Source organism: Ixodes scapularis, unplaced genomic scaffold (assembly GCF_016920785.2).
Source record: "Ixodes scapularis isolate PalLabHiFi unplaced genomic scaffold, ASM1692078v2 PGA_scaffold0__279_contigs__length_252992795, whole genome shotgun sequence".
In the NCBI taxonomy this organism is placed as follows: domain Eukaryota; kingdom Metazoa; phylum Arthropoda; class Arachnida; order Ixodida; family Ixodidae; genus Ixodes; species Ixodes scapularis.
In genome coordinates this window covers 247,314,144-247,338,814 of record NW_024609835.1, presented here as the reverse complement: position 1 = coordinate 247,338,814, position 24,671 = coordinate 247,314,144, and the positions used below count along the sequence as shown (strand labels likewise).

Below are 24,671 nucleotides of genomic sequence, written 5' to 3'. Positions count from 1 at the left end.
TTAAGAAATTATTATTGAAATTATCTTGACATTTTTCTGTGTTCAAACCAGTTTATGTTCTATGTGCGAAAGTGGATGTCCTTGAATTACCTATTGTAAGGCGGGTTCTGTATAGTTTTTCAGTTTCTGTTATCTGTTTATATTTTCATTGTGACAAGTATTTTAATGTTTGATGGAGTGCTGTTTTAATTTTCTTTGTGTGCACCAGATCATAGACTGTAAAGTTGTTTGTGGGCACGTAAAATAAAGATCTATTATTAAGCAAGACTCGTCAAAATTAGCCGTCCGCAGTTCCTGGCGACATTGACATCGGAACTTTCGGCCCAAAGGTAACGCTGATGGATCCGAATCTGAAGCTCTATATCCGGAGATCGCTGCCATGGTTATACCTCACTTAAGCTTAAAACAGTTGTTACAGCATCCCTCATTGCAACGCTTGTGCTACCAAACCTCTTTAAAGCCGCTGTTGCTCTGCTTCGTCCATGTCCACACGCAGATGATACTATAAGCGCGAGCTTTGGACTTTGAGCGTCCCTGCCAAGAATGCGCAGTCGTGCAGCGCTAGCACTGTTTATGGCGAAAGTCCCTGAATTCTGGGAAAGTAGCGCCAAGCTCCCCGTATGGTCGCCATTTTGGTCTATGAAATGAGAAATTTCTCCTTAGCCCCTTTGTTCTTGGTGAGCCAACCTAAATGCACTGATGACAGGTAACTTTATAGAGATGCTATCCACACAGCGGCGAAACAAGCGCACATCTTTGTACCTCCACCACATGCTGTGTCGGTGCTTGGAGGCACTGAAAAATAAGTTTACTGTTTTTAAATACGCAAGGTCAACAATATAATTGTAAGAGATCCGCAAAGATGGGCATGAGGATAAGTTGATTGCATACACAGTGCCAAAGACGCTTAGATTGGCAAAAAACATTTCCAGTATGATGATGCTCCGTGGTGATCTTGGCGCGACTGGTTTAGAAAGACCCTCGGAAGCCTTGAAGATTTGAATGAACCAAGATGGCGATTTCTATGGGAACGTAGACACATTAACCAAGCGTCTTGCGAGGTTTTGGTCGTCTGCATGTTAGTATCTGTTTGTGCCCGTCTAGCAGGTAGGGAATGCAATAGTGCTACTTTCTCAGGATCCAGTAACTCTAGGCTGTACTTGCGTGACTATAGACGTTACCACTGTTTACAAAAATCCCAGTCCACACATGCAAAATCACAGTCTAGCCAACGGTCGCTCGCAATTGCGACCAAGCAGAAACTGCGCGTGTAACATGCAAACACAGCAATGAACGTGCTGTTCTACGCTTTTATAGAAAAGATTATTGCAAGCCCTCAACTCAGCCTGCATTGGCTTGCCCTGAGGCTTCGCACGTAAAACTTGGGAACATAACAAAGGCAGGTGGGCAGTGCGGCGTATGATGGAGCAAGTTACGAGCTGAAAGTGATTTCAAACTGTTTATATTTACCTCTTTGCGAGTCAGTTCCAGTGCGTGTCACACTGTCTTGCAGTTTTGCTTTATGTGTTTTCTGTAATTTTCATGTAATTTCGTGAAAAATGTTTCTCATAAAATGTTAATGGGAACTACTGTTCACATGAAGTTATCTGCATGCCATATTTCCTTGAGTTTTGAAGACCAGATGACATGTAGCCTCTATTTTAACATTCACTCGTATGCTGCTCCCAACTTGCTCCAAAACCTTGTTTTTGCTGCTCCCAGCCTGCTCCAAACTGTAGTTTTTTGTGCTCCCAAGATTGCTCCAAAGCTGCTTTTCCCAGTTCCATCCCTGGGAGGTGTAGGAAATCGCGTACCGCCGCCGATTCGCCATTTCCCACATGGTCCATCAACAAACCGAGTCCAGCCTGGTTCTTTCACGGGAGCGGGATTCCGCTCCCCGTTTATTCGTACAATAAAATACAACTCTACAAAACACTTAATCTAAACTACAAATACACGCGACATTATACAAATATTTACAAACGCACGTTAAGACCAACGCCAAACACAAAGAAGGAGCTTAGGCCTTGCGTCCCGCAATATCCTAAATCCGGTCGCCACCCACTTGCCTGCCAGTGCCTGCGTCTCGGTCTCGTCCGAAGTTCTTAGAGAGCCTCTCGCCCCCTGCCCCACCGAGTATATCTCTCGATGGGCGAGGAGGTTTCTCCTCGCCTGCCACGGGAGCGCCTGCAGCGCCCTCTAGTGGCTAGGAGAGAAAGTGGCGCGTCGGGAGCCGAATTCGAGATCCCAATTGACCCCGCGGCAACACGACCATCTGATCGTGTCGCGGCCAAGATTGGCCGAATGGTTTGATGGGCGCCCTCGTGAATTCACGGTGCGCCATAGAGGGGATGGCACGGAGGGGAGGGTATGCCCCTCCTCTCCCTCCCCTCCTCCTCTCCTGCTCCCCTCCCGTTTAGCGTGAAAATTTCTCTATATTTCCCGCTAAATTTAGTGAAAATTTCCCACTAAATTTAGCGGAAAATCTTTTCGCTAAATTTAGCACTAACATTTCCCCACTAAATTTAGAGGGGAAATTTTCTGGCTAAATTTAGCGGTGGAATTTTTCTGGTAAATTTAGCGGGAACATTTCCCGCTAAATTTAGCGAAGAAATTTTGCGAAAATATTCTCGCTAAATTCAGCGGAGAAATTTTCCTATAATGTAATGCACACTTAGGCCCGCTTGCATTATTCCCATAATGCTGCGTGCGGTTACGGTGACGGTCGCCGCTCAAGCCAGGAACGGGCGCCTAAGAGCTGCACTCTAAAAAAAATATAAAAATGGCCCGTCATCGCCCGTAGCCACCTGGCACCAAAATGTCGGGAGGCAAGGCCGTTTTATTTTCTCCCGAACACCCGGCATTTCCGTCTTTGACCATTTTTTTTGTCAGATGTCCCTGCATTTCGAGTTTTTTGTTTTTGGTTGTACCGCAGCCCCACTTGTTGTTTCTAGGCTAAAGGAGTAGCCCAACAATTTTAATGTTGAAAGAGTTCATAGTTTTTATATTGTTTATGTAGGTACAAGTAACAAAAAACGCATCACCTTGCCCTGAAGAACTGCTATTCCGCTTCCTAATCGCAAAAGAAAAAAAGTTTGAGCACACCTAATCTCTTCTTATGAGTTGTGAATGCAAAAGCATGAATGTCGTTTTTCCACTTCCTTAGTTCGTCTGCGGCGTACTGGCGTGGATGGCCACGTTTGCTACCGCCGAGGTAGCGGCCGACGGTGGAGCGCACGCTCTCATGAAGTGGTCGCGCCGCACTGAGCTCGGCCGCGCAGCCTCTCGGGAATTCGCCCGGGCGGGCTGTGTGGCCAGGCTTGCACCGTTGCATTTCTTACCGGCGGCCGCTGCATGCACTGCGCCGCCATGGTGAAGGCTTCACTGGTGGCGTTTTTTGGAACTACGCTGCACGAAAGCTAATGGGAGCCTATCCATCAGATCACGGCTTCCCTCTATTGGGACAGGGGAAGTTGCCGGTTGGCAGGGCTTCAGAAGCTAATGGCGTTGGTTTGCTCCATGGGACAGTTAATGCGTTAAAAACAATTGTTTGCCAATCTGCAGCCGTGTGTGGCGGTTACGGGAACTACGGTGACATGTCTCTGGGAGACGGGCAAAAGTGAACAAAACCCCTGCATTGCTACACTTCCAGTCAGACCTGTGGCGAGCCGTCTTTTGTGTCAGTTGCTTGCCGTGACGGCGATGCTAATCCTTGAAAAGAAAAGAGAAGGCGGCTGGGAGATCTGAAGAAAGAACTCGACGTAAAACCAGGTGGTCCCCCAGAGTATGCTGCTCGAAGGACGACCCGAGAGTTGAGAGGCACTGTCGATTTGTTTCATTTTTTAAAATAAAAACGAGCGGGTTTTTTGTTCTTGGTTCCATGGATGACACAGTGGCCAAAGTCAGAAATCAGTTTCCCCTCGAACTGTGGGCTCAAACTGTAACATATACAAAGAGGAAACCAGGGAGGTTATATCCTGCTATTTCTAGGTTTGTCGTAAGTTAGTTTGACCAAAGGATTAGCTTCTTGAGCCGCAAGCAGTTGAGTCTGGTTTGTTATCCTCCTCGTCGTCCACGCTGCGAGGCATTTTAGACCGCCAGATTAAGGGGGGACACTACCCGGAGAAAAAAAGATTCTTCAAAAAACATTGATTTTGAAAAATTACATATTTACATCCATCCACATCCAGAGAGTGTTCCCAGAAATTTTCACTAGTTTACACTGCATAGTTAATTTTTTATAAATTATTTTCTGTCCACCAAAGCTAAAGGAAAGGTAGGGTTTGGAGCACTTTGAACACATTTTTCTCCGTTCCACTTTTTTTATATAAATTCCATTTTAGTCAATCTATCGTTTGAGAATGGAAATACTGGCAAGGCTCGTTCTTCACTTTTTCTGACTGAAATTTAATAAGGAATGCGCCTATGGAGTTTGTTTGTCACTTTACGGACGTCTTTTATAAAAAATTATGACATTTTGTCGGAGATACAGAAGACCAAAAAGTTGACCAATTTCGCAGAAGAGAAACTTGATAGAAATCAATTACTTTTCACAAAAACCTTTCCATAGGCGCACCTCCTAGGCATTCTGCTACATATCTAGCGAATAAATATCTTTAATATTGTGATAGTTTTCTGGCGATAGATTAACTAAACCGTGTAGGGGTGTTGCTGATAGAAGCCGCCCTAATTTCCTTCCTACTTAACCGACAGACCTTAAATTTTGTTATGCACCCTCTAGCATGACCACCAGCCTACCCTGTAAATTTAATTAATTTTAACCTAAGGGTTCAAAAGTTGACCCTCCCGGGGGTGTCTCCCCTTAATCGGGAGAGTTTGCTGGGAAAGTGGGACGAGAGAGGGAAATGGAGACGGCCAGACAGGTGGCCCTGACCCCGAGGCCCTCTTGCAGCGACGTGGGCTTCCGGGAGGACGAGGCCAGCCGGCAGTGCGTGCGGGAGGGCGAGGTGGACCCCTACGCCGTGCCGACCAACTGTACGGAGGGCGCCTTCTACCGGAGGACCAAGGGCTACCGCAGGGTCTCTGGGGACACGTGCGAGGGGGGGCGCCTGCTCGAGTACGCCCCGGACGAGATCTCCTGCCCCCTCCGGAGTGAGTGCACCTGTCACGACGGGGGCATCTGACGAGGGTGTCCTGCACCGGGGGTGGGCAGTGGAAAGCTCGGCACCGGACCTTGGCACCCGGGAAGGGGACCGCCGATGCGAGTTAGCCATGAGTTTCCATAGAGAGCCACTGTCCGTAAATTCAACGGGCCCTAAATTCGCCGGATGGCCACCGCTTTATAAGTTGGGGTGTTGTTGGTGACAAACTTGCCCGTGGGTTATCTTTACCTGCCCACAGCACTGACTGGGCGAGGTGCCGACCGGGTGATTCTATCGGTTTTGACGTTCCTCCCTTTTGTAGCTAAAGTAGGTAGCTTTCGAGCTTTCCAAATAAGCCGTCCGGATCTTTCGATAAAAGACGGACGGCAGTGGAAAGTTTGGCACCAGACCTTGGCACCCGACTCGGCTCACGTGCGTGACGCGAGTTGGACAATGCATTGCACAACGCAGGCCAGCACAAGGGTCGGCCATGTGTGTAGTTTCGCCCCGTGCTGCTGTAAAAAAACAAACCACATTGTTGGAATGCCCAGCTGAAAAGGCGCTTTTCGCGTAAAGCTCGTCCAATATTAGACGCTGGAGAAAATTGGTCATCCATAAACTCTTTTTATTGGCATTCCACCCATTGAAAAGCTCGGTGAAAGAGTCCAAGCATGTGCCCAGCCTCTTCGCACTCCGTTGCCATCCCCATCCGCACACAAGTCCATCCACTGTGGTCACTGCCGGCTTGGCACCGAAATGTGTCCCAAATGGATGTGAGTGCGGCATCTGAAGCCAGCAACAGCCAGTGCTATTTTGCAAATACTGTAGTGTCTGCTTAAGTTAACGCAACACTGCTACCCAAAACTGGATGCCTCGGTGCGAAACGCTGAGAGCGGAAAGCAGTCGCCTGGCAAACCCTCGATGGGTAGAACGTCGGCAAAAGGAGTTTGGAATAAGAACATGATGCGGATGACTGATCTTGCACTGAGCCTCGGTCCTGACGAGGCTCGGTGCAAACTTGGGCCCGAGACGATAAAAATTCCTCTTCCCCGAGCGAAGCCAAGGTTGATCGCACGAAGCGCAGTTTGTTTTGAAACCTAGGTCGGAGCCTCAGGTTAGCATTGCCACGTTGACAATAGCAGTTTGCATTTGGAAAACGGCTGTTGCTAGGTTGAGACTACCCATATAGGAAACATTTCCACGGCCCCCGTTTTGGCTGGGCTCGGCATCCCCTTTCCTGCATGATCTGCAAGAAAGGATACGCTCGGTCTTAAAGTGGTGCGGAGTTTTGGAGAAAAAAATGTAAAATGTTCAATTCACGATAGCTTCTTTTTTCTCGCAAACTTCTTTTTCCTACAATCATCTCTGCCCACTCTCTTGTTGTCATTTCTAGCTCTCCCAAGCTCTTGTATTCTGAGATGTGCAGGGTCAATTTATTCCGGCTCAATGCTCGTGCCATATCTTGTACCCTGGTTACAAGGGTCGCTTTATCTGCCTTTGGGCCCACGGCAGTTAGCGGCCTCAATTGGAAATCCACTCGAGGGAACCAAGAGGCTGCTGGAGCACAGCTATTTCGATCCTAGTTGAAGCCAATAAGAAACCACGCCTGATGTCACACTGTCTTTCTAAACGGGGAGGTGAATTGCATTTGAATATATTTTGGTTTGGGACAGGGCCTGTGCCGAGGAAGCTCATGGTGCCGCATAATTGATTACGGATGCACTTTTGATCATCGACGAATGTATGAAATGAGATACAATACGCTTTTTTTTTTTTTGTTATGGGAAAGAATAGAAAATGCCTAAAACAGATGAGAGCAAGAGTCGACATCGCCAATGACAACACTTGCAGTAAACCGGGCTTCTGGGAAGGGGATTGAATTTTTCTGAAACATGTTCCGATCCCCACACATTCCCGCAATATTGGCCGCCCCAAAGGCGTCCGAATGCCTGCTGCATCCCGTAGCCGCAAATGCGTCGGCAAGAGTGGCCGTTCTCGAGGATCCTGGCAACGCCTCCGTCCAAGGCTCGCTTTGCAAGCCCCGCTGACCCGGTCCCTCGGGGTGCAGATGACGAGGAGTTCCTGCTGCTGGGCTTCAACGGGTCGCTGAGCCGGGTGTTGCTGTCGGAGCCTCAGCAGAGTCAGTGGGAGCGGCTGGCCAGGCATCCCCGGCAGGCCCAAGACCAGTGGGCTGCCGTGCTGCTCGACTACGACTACCACTCGCAGTGCATCTTCCTCTACCACCAGGGCATCATCTTTGTGAGCGGGCCTTTTCACCTCTCACCTTTCTTGTACAGATCATCTGCTTTCCTCTGCCCCTTTCCCAGACTATGCGGGCAAAAGCAGTGGTAACATGCTGCCTACGACAAGGGCTTCGTTGGTGTTTACGACAGATTTTAGCGCAGCATTTTAAGGCTCACTGCTAAGTCTCGATCATCATGAAAGCTTGTAACAGAAAACAGGATAACATGGCCAGACTCTTTTGTGAAAGTCACTTTGTCCGGCTACAGGAAAGATAAAACGAACTGGAGACGAGGGACTGCGTCCCCAGTTTGTTTTTTTCTTTCTGTTGCCAGTCAATGTTACCAACACATTCTTCAGCGAGGTCACTTTGTCCCACTGCAGGAATCGAACGACTAGCTCGGTCGGCAGTCTGATGCCTCATCCCTGCGCTGCCGAAGTGTTTTAGCTGCTGTATACAGTGTAGACCGCATACAACGTATGTCGCGGGAGTCGCGAAAATCCGCACTATAAGCGGTACCACGTTATAACCGAAACATCAATTTTTCAGGCCAAAATACATGCCATGTGACAACTTACCTTTGTAAAAGAATTTATTTTATGTTAGATGAAAAAGAAAGCTTAGTTTGAGGAAAGTCTTTATTTCACCAGATTAGTACACTTCTCTCTCAAGTGTGTCACACATTTTGAAAGAAATGAGCGGCTTTTGCCTGGCGCAGCCTCTTAGCGGCGTCGCGGGTTGCGGACGGATGTTGCGAGCGTTCAGGATTGCTAACCCTAATCACTTTTCTCCGGAGATGAAAACGCGTGAAAATTCGGATCCTTCATACGGTACGCGCCAGTAATACCTTGAACTTGAGCACACGCATGAAATGCGCCAAATAAGAAATCCGGGCGATGTTCGAGGACACAAATGCTTAGAAATCACCACTGTAGTCGAAGTAAACAAACACGACGACGCGGGCGTTTCTGCCGTCTTGAGAGCGCCGCCACGACATCGCCGCATCTTTACCCGCTCGGGTAGGTGGATCTTCCCTTCCAGTACGTGCTGGGTTATCATAGCGACACACAGCGAAAATTCACAGTCAAGGATAGCGCTTTTACGCGGAACGATGAGATGAACGCCGTCTACGACGACGATCACAACGTTGATCACAACCGACGCCATGTTCGCGGATAGAAGGAGCCGGCCCGCGATGGGCATGCAACGCGCGCGAACACTTCCAACGCAGCGGAGGGACGCACGCACGTGAACGACACGTGCGTGCGTCCCTGCGTCGCTAGGGCAACTGAAGCCTCTCTCTTCGCTTCTCCCGCTTCTTCGAGCACCCTCTTTGCCCCGCGAGTGCCGCTTGCGGCCAACTTGCGGCTCGCGCCGTCAGCGCCGTTATCTAGTGTCGCACAGGCAAGCGTGCTCGCTGCTCCGGTCGTCGGCGCGGTCGGCGGGCTGTGCCAGAAACCGCACTATAACCGGTATTTCCCTTCGCGCGCCTGCGTTTTAAGGGGTATGTAATTACATGGAGTTCTATGGGAGGCGAACCGGTGGTTTAAAAAAAACGCGTTATACCCGGTCCTGCACTATAAGCGGTTACGTTGTAAGTGGTCTATACTGTATTGCGGGTCTGGCCGTATACGTTATTCGCACCATTTTCGGGAGATTGACGTGATGTCATCTGATCATGTAATCACTCTAAGTTACATGATCATAGTTGCTATAGGCTACACGATCATATAACAAATAGTGGCAGATGATCACATAGCATTCACCATCAGTTACATTTGTCGTTCTCAAGCATGACGTGTCGGGGACCCTTGGGGACCCACTAGAGTGACGGGGGACCCTAGAGCCACTAAACGAGCTACGCTTAGAGTTTTGACACTTTGTTCTCCGATCGGCTAGTTGTTGCCGCCATCTTGGTGCTATGTGCAGAGCAGGCACAACTGTCGATTGTCCCAATTAAAAAATGTGACTTCCTCAGCTTTAGATGCGGTGTTAGGAAGCTCAGGGAAAATCGTTTTGCTACTGTTTTAACATTTCTAGAAGAGAGAAAAGCATTTCCTGCAATTTCAGATAAAGCTTCAGATCGTTGGCAACCAGGATTTTGTGCAGCAAGATAGCTGAAGTGTAGTAAAGCATGCCGTATTTATTCAAATATAAGGCGGTCACGATTATAAGGCGAGGGGGCAGTTGAAGGACCCAAGAAAAAGAAAAAAAATCGCCATATTGCTATACTGAGCTTCGAATATAAGGCGGGGTATGACTTTGAGACTACGGATTTTGGAAAAAAACCTCGCCTTATATTCGAATAAATACGGTAGTTTATTTAGTTGCTCCAGGGTACCCGATGTACCCGCGTATAAAATAAGACAATTAATTGCAGTGTGAAAAGGGCATCCTCTACTGTTACAGACTGGAAAGCCAGAAGCAGCATGTGAAAGGGTGAATGGATGGGTAGATGCTAGCGGCTGTAGCCTTTATAATGGGTGGTAGCTTGCTCCACCTAGCCAAGATCAACAAAAACCTTTTTTTTTTTTTCAAGAAAGGGGGTTTGAGACTTCATGGAGCCCAAATATCTCGGCAGACCCCCGGGGGTGCGTGAAAGCCCTTTTGAGAAGCACTGAGTTACATGATCACGTAATCACTATAGGCAATGTTATTACCTGCCGTGATATCCTGAGTACTCTCTGGGCAAAAAATCAATTTCCCAAGAAACAAAGTCATTGCCCACCCCTTCGAAAATAGCTCGTGACCCTCACTCTCACCCAGGGACTGTAAGATTCTGTGGCGATGACTTGGGGTATTACGATACCCCCCCAGAGATAACCCAGGTAAAATCTAGAGCAAATCAGGTGAAAATATGGCTAACTTTTGTTGTACAATGGAAAGAAGAAAAAAAACATCCAAAGGTTGGGAAGGTTTCTTTTTGTGGCTTTGTTGACTTCCTCAAAAGAAGAGTCACACTATCACTGGGGAAGAAAATGATCTGATCAGGCACATGGTGAGACATGGTCAGCAGGGAAGGGGCAACGGCCGATTGAACCTATTGGGGGCAGCAGATATCCGAGGGTGCTTGAACGATAGGGCTACAACTTCCTCCTCGTGCACAGAGACGTCTCGCTGCCTGGGTGGGCATTACTGCCCCAGCGCGGATGAAAATAGCCCATGTCTCACGGAGGCTGTCTTTAGATCCAGCTTGCATCCGCAGGAATGGGCGTACAGCACACACGCGCCATCCTTCGACGTGAAGGCCTTTTGGGTGGCATCAATCTCGTGGATCAGCACGAGCAGGCGTCCGTTTTCCATTGGTTCCTTGAAAACAACAGCCGCAAGTTGGTTAAAATATACAAAATCCATGTTTTGTTTTTTTTTAAACCTGCTCCCTCTTCTAGATAACCCCCCCGTGCACTTCCGGTTGTCTTCTACTTTTGTTTTGCGGTCTATTGTTATTACAATAATTAATTGTTCAGAGTCTGGCTGTCAGTGCTGCAAGCTGTGCCTCGTGGAAAAAAGAGAAAAATTTGGAAGCAAAAACAAGACCGACTACCAGAAGTAAACAAAACCAAAAAGGGCAAAAAAGTGATTGATTAACGCTTATCTCTTGCTGTAGCTAACTAATCCCGTTTTCGGCAGTGTCACAGATGGCCCCGGGCACTGCCCTTACTAAAAGTGGGCTGTCTTTTGGCATTCTTGAAACGATTCTTCAATTTTTAATAAGTGATAAAGGAGACTAAAGAAAGGTTTTTCAACGAAAGGGTAGCACATTTGGAATGGCACACCTTGAGGGGGGTCTGGCCGGTTGGTTCCTTCAGAATAATAAAAACTTGCGTAAAAAGGAATATGACAAGCACTCGAACAACTCGAACTCGTTGCGGCAAAAGGAGCCTTTTGTCTGCCTTCTTCCCGCACTTTTGGAGACCGCAGATGTGGGCGCTCCTAATTGTCTGTGCCGGACCGGCGTGCATGTGCTCGAATGTCCCAGGTGCCAGTTGCCCTCTCTCTCGCAGAAGTGGTGCCCGGGGCAAGAGCAGCTGCTGGAGCCCCTGGATGCGTTGCACTGGCAGCGGGTGAGCGACCTGGCCCTGGACTGGCTGTCGGGGGTGCTGTACGTGGCGGACGCGGGGGCCTCCCGGGTGGAGGCGCTGGCCGTGGAGGGCCGGGGCCGGCACCGCAGAGTGCTGCTGGCACACGACGCCTTGGCCGCCCCCCAGAGCCTGGCCGTGCACCCCACGGCGGGGTGAGTCTTGAGAGGCGGTCTTTATTAACTGTCATCTGCATCCTTGCCACACTTGTCGGGGAAATGCCCGGGCTGTTGTCGCAATTTTTCTCGGGTACGTCCGGGAACCAATCTGTCCGGCTCGTTTCACACCGAGTCTCTTGATTCGTAGCGCCCCGTCGACTGCCACTCGTTTGCAAAATGCCCAAACTTGCAAGTTCGTTACCACTCCTTGCTTGATAGTGCAAACGGTGGCCAATGTTATTAGATCCACTCGGTTGTGGAACTCCCGCGGAGGGGGCTTGCCCCCCCTCGAGCCCACCGCCCGTCATTTGAAATGCCATTTTTAGGCTGCTCTTGAAAACTGTAGGATTCTGGGAATATCCAAATTTTCGTATAGTAGTTTAGAATAATACTCTATTCAATTTTTGCTCGGAGGTGAACTGCAACATTCATGCTTTTCAAATTGTTGATCACTGCGGGTTAGCCCCATTGAGTGCGTTTCTTGCTGAGCACTGGCGCACGGCGGAGAAGCAACAGCCATGAAGCTTGCTTCCACGGATGTTGCTTTTCACCCACAGTGCACCGGTGCTTGCTAACAGTTCCACAACTGAGTTGAAAAGCACACTTTCAAAACTGGTTGGTGTACAGTAGAACCTCCTTGATACTTTCTTCAGTGGACCGCAGAAAAAAATATTTATCATCCGGGACAACATAACAACCGATAACGCCCTTAGGGGGGCTCTACATGAGATAGAAAGGAGCTCTTATATGATGGTTTACTTTATGTGTAATTACAGAACTTTTGAGGACTCGGACACTCCAACTTTGCGTGTTTTGCCCTCGGAGCCTGTTTAAAGCCTGGTTGATAAAAAGGAGCTTTCACCTCAATCTACTTTCGTTTAACGACGATGCTGGTCAAAGTTGAGTCCGAGGCCTCTTGCGATGTCAGATCTCTTCCGGCTGGGATTGCGATCCGCCGTCTGAAATATGTCAAACTTCTCTTTAAAAGAGAATGCCTTCCTTTTCTGCGATGCCATGACCCTCGTCACTGGGCAGAAAGCGCACATACTCTGAAACACCACGGTTCACACAATCGAGCAGAACAGAAACTAGAAGCGCAGCATGCATGCACATCGTTTCAGAGAAAGAGAAGAAGAGATGAAAGAGAGAGAATGAGCGTTTGCCGCCTCACCAGCCTCGCTCGCCGTCCGAGCAGCGCTCCAAGGTCACACCCGGGCAAGATGGAAAGCTGTGGCAGAGCTCAGTAAACCCCAGCGAGGAGAGATGGAAAAGAGGGGGAAAGGAGGGAAGGGAAAACGGGCGTCTGCATGCCCACGCTGCCGCACAACCCACATTGCATGGTTCAGCTTTGCTCCGCTAGCTTCAGTTTGAAGCCACCCTGGCGCCCGGCGCACCATGGTGCTGTGATGCCGACACTTGTGGGCGTAAAAACCGGGAAAGCAAACATAAGAGACAGGAAACTAATACATGCATCTCTATGAAAGTAAAATGGGACCGGCGTTTTTTAACATAACAGCCGGGAAAACGTATCAACCGAGAAGGTATCAACGAGGTTCTAGTGTATTTAAAAAAAAATGGAACTAACGTAATTATGAAAAAACCTGAGACTACCGTAATATCTTAGGAGATATCTCCGAAAGATAACCCGCCCCCTATTTTTGACCTGATTTGATACTTTTTTTTTTAAAAACACTGAAAGATAGCCTACACCTAGCACACAAACTCTTCTCTGCAACATCTCTTCTGCACATCTCCCAACTGATTTCCAAGCCTCGTACCGTCGCTTACCGCCGTCCACCGAACCTCCACACCTTCTTGTGAAAAGTAGCCTGAAGGCAAAAACCAACACAGACCCGGTTGGCATCATACCTGGCATCACGCCCTGGAATGCTCCCAAATGCCTGGCTTGCAAGCACCTTGGTTGCCCACAACAGCTTGAACTCAAATTTCCCGACAACCAGACCTGCAACTCGGCCAATGGCACGAGCTGCCCTGACATTTTGTTCATTGGAGAGACAGACCGACACGCTGCACAAACGAGCATGCTTGCACAGCCGTGTGGTCGGCACTTGCGTGTGCATGATTGCTCGGGGCTTTGACGGTGCAACCGCAGATGGTCGCCCCCCCCCCAGCAGGTTTGTCGCCTCTCCTATGACTTAGTCGATTTTGTGGAATACCTTTTCTGCCTTCGCCTTTCTGTTTTCTCTAGGAGCCTTATCGTTTTCTCTCGTGCTGTCTTTCCTCTCGACATTATAGTTTCTAATTACGTCAGTTCGCCATTTTGGTCATGGTAAAACAAGGGACTGGCGAGCAGCCGGAGCCGCTGACGATGCCTGCAAACTGTCCCCGTCCGTTCATCGAGTCCTAAAAAGCGGTACCTGGATTTGTGCCCGGCAAAGTCGTACGAGCGTTGCATCGTGGCCGTTGGAGACCCCGACAGTGTTGTGGTGGCGGCATGCGCCCGGTCTACTGCATGTCCCTCTCCAGCTTGACTGTCCACAGAAGCTTGGCAGTCGAGACGGCGACACTAGCATTCCCTCGCGTTTGTTTTCCACAACTCGTACGACCAATTGGCAGGATTTCCACGTCCATCGGTGCGACTGACCCTCGAACTTTCGTGAGGTAATTTGTTGCCATTCGGCACAGAGGTCGGAACAAGTGGAGGCGGTGTACCGGCTCGAACCTGCAAAACAAGAAAATCCCGAGAGAAGCCGGAAGTGCCGTGTATTTTTCGGAATATAAGTCGCACCCTTGTATGAGTCGCACCTCTTTGCACGGTTCACGCGACGAGTTTTTTCGTTTTACGCGCATCAGTATTGCAAAATCGGAGTGTCGCACAATTGGCTAGTTCACACGTGCCATTCGATGCCCGACAACTTTGGCGTTTCGACTCGCAACAAATGGCCGTAGCGTGGCGATGTCTGTCGGGAGCAATCGAATTTTTGCAGCATAAGCGCCTAAAATATGCAAAATGAGAAGGTAGTCGGCTTTATTCGAGCGTACAATCCTGAGCAAGCGAAAATTTAATGTGCTAGACACTCTTGAACCAATCTGTGGAGCCCTAGGCCTACCCTAGGCCAAGTCATGGAGACAACGCGAGCATCGACGCGCAAGCAGATAGATAATTCTTGACACTCTTATTCCGGTGCCGCTAAAAGGTCGGCTAGCCACAATCCTTCCTTTTACATGTAGCAACACGGCTGGAGCATGGCAGATAAAAATTGCTCATCAAATGAGAACTAAGAAACACGCAAGAATAGTTTCTGCAATACGTGTATCCCAGCCCACTTACCTTTCAGTGTTACTGGACTGAAGCAAAAAAGAACACGGAACCATGGCTGAATTAGGCAATGTTGATCGCACGCTGTAAAAGCTCTATTCTCACTGTCTCGCCCATCCACATTGAGCCCCTTTGGGGAAACCGTAAAATTTCTCGCATTTTGAGTCAGTTATGAAAACTGTGAAAAAGTGTGGCAACAGCAGCGCCTCGTGAAAGAGGCAACATTACCTATGGCTACATTGCTCTACCAAAGATGGCGCATGAAAAAAAATGGCGTTGCGCAGCGAATATAAACAAAACCCCACATCTCATCATTGTATAAAATGCACCAAGAAAAATGTAAAAAAAGAAAAAGACGCCGCATCTCCACGTGGTGAATGATGTTGATTGGGGCGAAGCTCTGGTGGTGCTGATGATACTGATTTTATTGTTCATAGATAGTGCGGATGGTGCTGATCTTTTTTATTGCTCATAAGTAGTGCTGAGTTCCGGGTTGCGTTTCGACTTCATTATTACTGCTTTATGGTCGATGAAATGCAGAGCCAGTGGTTCTTCTAGCGGAGCAGCTTGGATCTGCTAAAAGCCGTGGGAATGCGTCTCCACCGCTTAAGTCAACGGTCCATGTCACAAAGAGAATGTGTGGTATGGATTGTGGTTATATACGCAGTTGAGCATTTTGACCGCAGCGCCCTCTCGTCTATAAACGTCGAGCCAATGCGTGCAAAGTTTAACACGATTATATACGCAATTGACCGCAGTGGCCCTCTCCTGTATAGACGTTGAGCGGCAACATGCAACGTTGGAGTGTAGTGTAGTGGTTAGGACGTCTGCCTCGTAAGAAAGTGGTCCTGAGTAAATGGAACAGCGCGGAACATAGGACAGAAAGAACAGGACAACACGAGCGCTGACTTACAACTGACTGTTTAATGAGAAGCGAAGGAAAAAGAAGAAATAAGAAGCGAAGGAAGAAGAAGAAATAAACTGAAAATAGGGATTAAAACAAAATACTTGCAATGAAAATAACTAAAAGATGAAGGAAAAGCAAAACAAAAACAAAAGTGAAGAAAAGAAAATAACTTTTTAGAAAAAGCAAGGTTCATTAAGTGCTCTCGAGATATGCGATTTCCTTCCTCAACAGGGTCACGGAAGGCATGCTGACTGCGCTTGTGTCTTTCTTAATGATGGAGAACGCTTCGATGATCTCGCGCGTGCGACAGTCTCTATGGTGTTTGATAATCTCGCATCTGTCAAATGCTGGGACGCAGGCACACGCTGCACAATGCCTGGCGAGGTTGCTGCCAGTGGTCGTTCCCAATGAGGCGCGGTGTTCTCTCAGACGATCGTTGATGCACCGCCCGGTCTGGCCAACATACGACCGACCGCACGATAGCGGAACGTCGTACACGACGCCTTCGACACACTCGACGAAAGGATTTGCATGGCTCTTCTGGCATTGCCTGATGGAGGTGGCAGAGGGGTTGGTAGAGTTTACTTTTTTGCACAGACGACCCAGTTTGTTAGGTGCAGAGAAAAGTACCTGAACGCCTGCCTTGGCTCCTCAGATCTGCCGAATCTGAGGATTCGGCAGATCTGAGGATCTACCGAATCCTCAGATCAGAAGCTTGGCATCAGGTTCGCCTCTTTAAGGAGTGCATTCGATTCGCCTGTTTTCGAGACGGACCACCAGATCAAGCTTCCAGGCGCCTGCAGTTCGAACTCCGAACTGCCTCACAGGCAACCGACTTCCTCTGGTCCACTATCCTCGCCTCACTCCCCAAGAAGAGACCCCACTTTCCTCCAGCTCAAGATGTTCGTGTCCTTGGCAACACCCAGATTCCTGACAAGGCGCTCAGCGTACTGCAACTGGGTCCCAAGTATTGCAACCCTATCAAATTAGACAAGCCCGAACTATTGTCTTTGGTGAGAAGAACGGCCGCCAAAGCAGAAGGTGAGGAAGCGCACAGATGCATTCTCGAAGGCGTAGAGCACTTGCAAGTTTCCCCCAGGAGCCCTTGCCCGGCTCGCACAGGTGAAGTGGTTGCCCTGCTCCGCGAGGCAAATTTGAAACTACTCCTTTCCGACAAAGAAGGAGGCTTTGTCGTCATACCGGACAAGATCTACAGTCAGAAATCCCTAGAAGCAATCACTGGGAATTTTCGCCCACTGAAAGACCATTGCCCAAAAAAGGTGAAGGCAGAAGCGATCAGGAAGTGCCAGCAATTAGGCCTCACCACACTGGCGACGTCGGTACGGAACAGCCGAGGTCTTAGTCTGGAATGCTTTTTCACGTTTAAGACCCACAAGACCGAATGTCCCTTCAGAGTTATCGTTTCTGAACGAGGCAAGTGGCAGCACTCGGTAGGATCTTTCCTCCAAAAGTCGCTTTCTGTATTAGAATTAGATGATCCCTTCTTGGTCAGGAGGCCGTCTGCAGTTTCCGACTACCTTGAACAACTGCACGATGGGAACCTGCAGGGCTTTTCAGTTGACGTCAAAGACCTTTATTACTCTTTGCCCCACGACCTTCTCTGCGAGGTCGTGAGTGACTGCATCGACAGGTTTGGAACTATAAAGTTTCAGAACTCAGGCGGCGTCAGTGTCGCCGACTTTGTAGATCTCCTCCTTTTTTATCTGCGCTCTACATCAGTGGTGTACTGCGACCAGTTTTATATACAACGCAAGGGTGTGTGCATAGGATCGTGCCTTGCGCCAGTCCTCAGCGATCTGCTGTTGGCCTACTATGACAGACTGCTCGAAATATCTCTGCGGGACTTCAAGGTAGCTAGAGTGTTCCGGTATGTCGATGATTTCTTGGTGCTGTTCCAAACCTCTGGAGCTGACACCCACCGTCAAGTTGAAAACATCTTTGAAATTTTCAAGTCGAACCTCCGTGTTTTCACTCTCACCAAGGAACTGACCGAGGACAATCAGTTGCGGTTCCTAGACCTGATCCTGGTGTTTGGAGCGGAGCACGTCTGTTGGAGGTATTCCCCTCGTTCGCAAAAGGCGCTCTTGCCGTTCTCGTCCGCTCACTCCAAGCTTGTGAAGCGAGGAATAGCACTAGCGGCTATGAAAAATGCCACGCAAAGATCCTGCCATCACCAGGTTGAGAGAGGCTTCAACGCCCAAGTGGTCAGACTGCTATCCGCAGGCTTCCCGCAACCTCTGCTGAGTAGCCTGGCAGAAAAGCTCCTTCTTGAGTCGCGTTGCTCCACTAGCAAGCCTCAAGATACACGCAAGAGATCTATCTCCTTGGACAGTCATACCCTACATCCATGGCCTGTCCCACAACCTGAAAAAGGTTGGAGCCAAGGCAGGCGTTCAGGTACTTTTCTCTGCACCTAACAAACTGGGTCGTCTGTGCAAAAAAGTAAACTCTACCAACCCCTCTGCCACCTCCATCAGGCAATGCCAGAAGAGCCATGCAAATCCTTTCGTCGAGTGTGTCGAAGGCGTCGTGTACGACGTTCCGCTATCGTGCGGTCGGTCGTATGTTGGCCAGACCGGGCGGTGCATCAACGATCGTCTGAGAGAACACCGTGCCTCATTGGGAACGACCACTGGCAGCAACCTAGCCAGGCATTGTGCAGCGTGTGCCTGCGTCCCAGCATTTGACAGATGCGAGATTATCAAACACCATAGAGACTGTCGCACGCGCGAGATCATCGAAGCATTCTCCATCATTAAGAAAGACACAAGCGCAGTCAGCATGCCTTCCGTGACCCTGTTGAGGAAGGAAATCGCATATCTCGAGAGCACTTAATGAACCTTGCTTTTTCTAAAAAGTTATTTTCTTTTCTTCACTTTTGTTTTTGTTTTGCTTTTCCCTCATCTTTTAGTTATTTTCATTGCAAGTATTTTGTTTTAATCCTTATTTTCAGTTTATTCCTTCTTCCTTCGCTTCTTATTTCTTCTTCTTCCTTCGCTTCTCATTAAACAGTCAGTTGTAAGTCAGCGCTCGTGTTGTCCTGTTCTTTCTGTCCTATGTTCCGCGCTGTTCCATTTAGTCATGAACCAACTAGCCCATCAAAGCACACTGGTCCTGAGTTCGAACCCCCGTGCGGGCGTACGTTTTTTTTTAAAAAGTGGGCCGATCCCGGAGGCAGTGCAATCGATGTGAGCACAGATGCCGAACGGATGGACAAGGCGAAATCCTAACGAGCTTCGCCCCTAAAAACAAAAAACTGGTACACGGGAAAATATGGTAGAGGTTTCTGGGAATGCCTCCGTTTTGGATATGGTTGGGGCCCTCCAAGCCGGAGGTCTCCCTCAGCTCTGGTGGTGTCGCCTCCGGAAGCTTCCTACCCCTTCCTGGGGACCGCTTTCGACGCCAATGGGGTGTCATTTTCCGGAAGGTACCTGTTTGTGGCTGACTGGGGCGAGGCGCCGCGGGTGTTGCGCACCTTCCTGGACGGGAGCCACCCTCTGGTGCTGGCCTCGGGGCCGGACGTGGTGCGCCCCAGGGGCCTGTGCCTGGACGGGGGCCGCCTCTTCTGGGTGGACGGCGGGGCCCGCAGCGTGGTGTCGGCTGCCCTGGACGGGACGGACCGCCGCACCGTGCTGCGAGGGGAGGCCGTGCTGCCCAACCCGGTCCTGGTGGCCGTCTACAAGGTGCCTCCCTCAATGCCCTCTGCCAGTGTGGCACGCGAAACCCCCGATTTCGGTCATATTTCCTCCGTCGCCCCTGCGCCAGTGTCTCTGACGCACCTCCCCACGGCCGTGTTGGAGTTTGTACCATGTGAAATGTGGTAGAACGGTGACTACGCCTCTGCCTTTTTGCCGTCTGCCGACCAACACCGAAAGGTAACCCTCGAGCTGATTTCGCCTTAATTGGGGGAAAAGCCGAAAGAAATCCCAATTGGACCGGTTCTTATTAAGGGGGACACTACCTTGAATTGCACCTTTTTTTAAAAAAAATGCATATTCAGAACTGCAAAGTTTAGGCAGTTTTGGCATGTATGGATAACAAGGAACACCCTCACCAAGTCTTGTCAATGTGCACTGACAAACAATGTCAAAAATAATTATTCTTTATATGTTGGTGAGGAGTGCTGCACTGCGTAGCACTCGTCATCCAGAGTGAAAATAGCTGAAAGCAATGTTAGTATATGTGAAGAAGTTTGAGGAAGACATCACCTACACTGGTGGAAAGAATTTTTGACATTTAAGACACAAAAATAAATTTTTAAAACTTCATCATGAAACTTCAAGTGCATTTATCTCAGCTTCACTTTTTAGTGTCAAATATCAGTTCAGGGAAGCTATCATTTCATAATCAAATTATGCGTGCAGATGTATTTTGGTTTCTCTATATTGAAATTTTCTGGAGAACACGACTGTAAACTTACCGTACTTTCTTCATTTTTATGCTCTTTTGTTATGAAAAGTTTATATTTCTTTTAAATCAAATGTACACAAAAAAGAAACTTTTTTTGTGAATAAATTTCTATAATTTTTGAAATTTCTTTTCATAGTTGTTTGAAGCAAGTATTCTGGTGTATGTTCCAGCAAAAAAACTGGCCATTTTCATTACCCTTTCTAAACGATAGTTTTCCTCAGCAGATACACTTTTTTTATTATGAACTTTTATGTAACTCATCGTGGGATAAATTTATAGGGTTGAAAATTTCCACAGCATCCTTGTCCAGTGCTATGAGTACACCCTGAAAATTTCATGCAAATAAGGCAGACGGTTCAAAAGTTAGCCTTCAGGGCCTGTTTGTTCGAAGCGCTAACCGCGGCTAAAGTTAGCCGCAGTACCTAGGAGAGGGATTTTGAAATCACGTGACTGGCTCGGTAGGGATGCGGGGAAACATGGCGGTGCCCCAGTGAGTGAGCGCCGCTCGCTTTGCAAATAAGATGTCGTTGTAGCTGCAATATCGGGCGCGTTAGTCAGCAACGAATGGTGCAGGAGGCTTTCGCTTTGCTTTACCTCACTTAAACCGCAAAGCATGGGCAATGACATCGCCGCATTTTTTAGATAGTCTTTCGATTCTGGGCATTCCTAAGCCTAAATGAACGCGATAATTGTCGGCATGGCAACGTCTTTGGAAAGCGGATTGTTGATAGCACACAAAAGCAGACAGCGTCCCAACAGACCTTCTTTCTAAATTATCCAAGCACCGAGGTGCATGCTACGACTGTAGTTGCACGCGTCGCATGTGCTGGCGTCCGCAGTAGTAACCGTTCTAAAGCAAAAAGTATGAAACAAATTTTGCCTTGCACGCGCGTTCGTTAAAGCCTTATGATTTTTTACTTCGAATCTTTTATAAGATGAAGGCCAGCACGCGTGGACCGTAGAATTACACTTCCAGCGTTGTCCTCGCGATGCTTGGATAATTTAGGAGAAAGTCTGTTGGGACGCTGTCTGCTTTTGTGTGCTATCAATAACCCGGCCGATTGAGTCAAGGCAATCCGCTATCGCGTTCATTTAGGCTTAGGAATGCCCAGAATCGAAACACTATCTAAAAAATGCGCCGATGTCATTGCCCATGCTTTGCAGTTTAATTGAGGGAAGGCAAAGCGAAAGCCTCCTGCACCATTCGTTGCTGACTAACGCGCTCGATATTGCAGCTACAACGACATATTATTTCCAAAGCGAGCGGCGCTCACTCGCTGGGGCGCCGCCATGTTTCCCCGCATCCCTACCGAGCCAGTCACGTGATCTCAAAATCCCTCTCCTAGGTACTGCGGCTAACTTTAGCCGCGGTTAGTGCTTCGAGCAAACAGGCCCAGGAGTAGTGTTCCCCCTTAAGAAAGAACCCAGCCCTGTTGAAAATTCCCATTAGATTCCAATTGGAATTTCCAATTGGTACCAGCTAGGTATTGGGACAACCAATTGGTGACTGCAATAGGAACCAATTGGAACCCATTAAGATTCCAACTGGAAATTTTTTTCCAATTGGTGAGACCCATTGGCCAGTGTGCTTCCAATTGGAACCCACTAACACCAATTGGTTCCAATTAAAACCAGTTAGAATTCCAATTGAATCTAATGGGAATTTTCAGCTGGGAGGCTTTGCCGAAAGAAATGTTTACTTTCGCTTTGAGTTAATTAACTCTTTCCATACCAGATCCGTAGGCCGTTGATCACCCTTGATCCATGGTTTCTATGCGCCGCCAGTTGATTTTGGCACACAGAAACACGTTGCGCTTTTGCGTTTTGGCCCAAGCTGCCCAGCTATTGAAAATAAATCTCTTGGCTGCCGTGGACCTTTTCAAACGAGGCGTCCTCCGGGCATTGGGCACTGCTATAAGGATGGCGGCAGTTGCACAATTTAACTGCTTTTGCTGCTTGTTTTTCTTGGATGGCAGCAGCAGTCAGGACCGGGGACGATGCCGGATCGTTTGATATGAGCTCCTACAGAGTTGCGAGGTGCGTTCATATTAAAAATAGCGCAAAAAGACGGGACAAAAAGACGAAGAAGCAGACAGGACAAGCGCTTGTCCTGTGTGCTTCTTTTTTGTCCCGTCTCTTTTGCTCTATTTTTAATAGGAATGTCTATTACCAACTTGCCCAGCAGACCAAGCTCCAAGATGCGGAATATCGAACGGTTTAAAAGCTTTGTTTTAACTTTCTACGCTGTCCCGAGCCAGGCCACACATTTTATACTGTGTGCTGCGAGCCATAGAAAGAGCAACAGAGGAGGAGATAAAGGACCAGGCAGATTTTTTCGGTTGTGCTTTAGTCACCTAGCTGTGTTTGGAGATTTCTGTTTGCCCTTTGTGGCCCTTCTCCAGGGATTGTTTCAGTCATCCTTGTCCACTTGCACCTTTGCATTGAATTGCATTATAATCAAAGATAAATAGTTCTGGAGGACCTGCTTCTCTGAATCTCACGACGCTGGGCGAGTAGAGCGGGCAAGCAGAGCGGGGCCCTTGGGTGGGAGACGCGCATCTGGCTCCTCCTTTTGTCCGCCAGGACTGGATGTACGTGGCGGATGCTCACCGTAAGCAGCTGCTGATGGCGAGCAAGCAGGACGGCTCGGGCCTGGAGGTTCTGGGCAGGGACTTGGCGGACATCTCTGCGCTCAAGGTGTACGGCCCCTCCAGCCAGCAGGGTGAGGCTCCGGGCATTGCCTTCCTAGATCCAAAGTCTCGTGCAGTCGTATCCCACCAGAGCCACTTCGACCCCATTTCCCCAACGACCGAGGATTTCCGGTCCCCCGTCGGCGACTCGTAAAGAGGCTCCGAAATGCCGCTTCGGCCGGCTATTTAGGAAGGAAAAGAATGGCACCTTTGGTTAACTACTGGGGCAGAGGCAGCGGTAACGCGGGATGGCACCAAGCTAGATGCGGTCGCAGTACCGCTGTTTCTGGGGCAACTCCCACGCCCTAACTCCGGGAGCGAGACCCCGAAACAATGAAGGTGCCCTCTTCGTGAATGGCCCTATCCAGAAGGCGCACCAAAATGAAGAAAAAATAAATAAACGAAAAAAAGAATCGCTCACGCGGTGGGAACACTGAAATCCCAGAGCCGGCTCATTTAGTACGTGCTGGGAGCAGAGCGCGTCGCTGCCGTTTGTACAGTACAGTGCAGTAGAGCGTATCGTAAAAACCCGCATATAATACGAGGTTCTTTTCAAATTTTTCCATATAAAATTTGTGGCTCGGGTTATATGCGGGTCTGAACAATTTTCAGCTTCAATGAGGTGCAATCTAACACAGTTTGACATAGTTTCGGTTTCGAAGCAATATGGCGTTCCAAACAGCTATCATCACCATTAAAATCACAATGCTCGAGGCGCCACCATCCATCCACAGTCAGGCTAGGCAATGGCGTCGGCGCGAAAACAGAACTCGGACGCCTTCAGAAAAAGTCATTTTAGTTGCGAAAGACATTAGCAACGGTGCTGCCGGACCACTTTTTGCCTTAAATAAATTCAGCATCCATCGGTGGAGACGACAAAAGCAAGCTCTGTTTGCGTGCAACGGAACGAGGAGCTTTAGAGGCCCAAAGAATGGCGTGTTTGCCGACGTCGAGGGAAATCTCAGCGACTTGCCTCGGCGTCGGCACCTGGCCGTGAACATCCAGCTGCTGCAAGAGAAGGCGAGAGAACTTAGCCACCATTGGGTTGCTCGCTTCCTGTGCCGCGCCCGGTTTTCACTGCTTCGGCTCACGCTCGTCGCTCACTCTTTCAAGAAGTGCAGGATTTCAAATGTGCTCGACGTCACAGAAGACGACTGCCTTTGGAAGGAGGCGTCGGACAAGGAGTCTGATGGAAGTGATGACAGCGATTAAGGTTCAATTACGACGCAAATAAGCGTTCTTAAGACGTCCTCGGTCACATATGCGGCAAATTTTTGTGTTCCTTAAATTGTTTCGTATTATACGCGGATAAAACTTCTTTTCTTTTCTGCGGTCCTCAAATCATGCCTCGTGGTATATGCAGGTTCGTATTATATGCGGGTTTTTAAGTAGTTGCCGGAGGCTGCAAACACCTCCATACTTCCACGCGCGCCTGGCCGGGACCTCCACACAGTGTAAGTGACAAAACAGAAAAGTAGTAAAAAAAAATTACGGTGGCTTAGCTCGGATACGTGAGCTTATGCGCACAAAATGAGAGGCGCTATCGAGCGGCACCGGTGCAGCGTCAGACTTGGCTACTGCGCAACGGAGGCGCACGGCTGGGCACGCGGCGGCGCCAGTGCGTCTGCCGCGGCTATGACGTCACTCCTCTGGAATGCTCAGACCGGCGAGGTGCGCCGTGTGACGTCACTGCTCCTCGCGCATGCGCAGCACGGAGCACAACTCATTATGCAAGCCATGCGAAACTGCTCAACCTTGGCCAGTGTATACAAAATGAAAGAA

At 48.9% G+C, this 24,671-nt stretch overlaps 1 protein-coding gene across 1 annotated transcript in view; it reads left to right on the top strand.

Annotated features, from left to right (window-relative positions):
* Positions 1-24,671, top strand: part of LOC8025626 (sortilin-related receptor) — a 286,962-nt gene that overhangs the window by 104,662 nt on the left and 157,629 nt on the right. Inside the window, exons 14-18 of the mRNA XM_029971324.3 lie at positions 4,913-5,112; positions 7,171-7,361; positions 11,349-11,578; positions 19,217-19,472; positions 22,783-22,921. Coding sequence (XP_029827184.2) covers positions 4,913-5,112; positions 7,171-7,361; positions 11,349-11,578; positions 19,217-19,472; positions 22,783-22,921 — 1,016 coding nt within the window. The remainder of the gene's footprint in view (positions 1-4,912; positions 5,113-7,170; positions 7,362-11,348; positions 11,579-19,216; positions 19,473-22,782; positions 22,922-24,671) is intronic.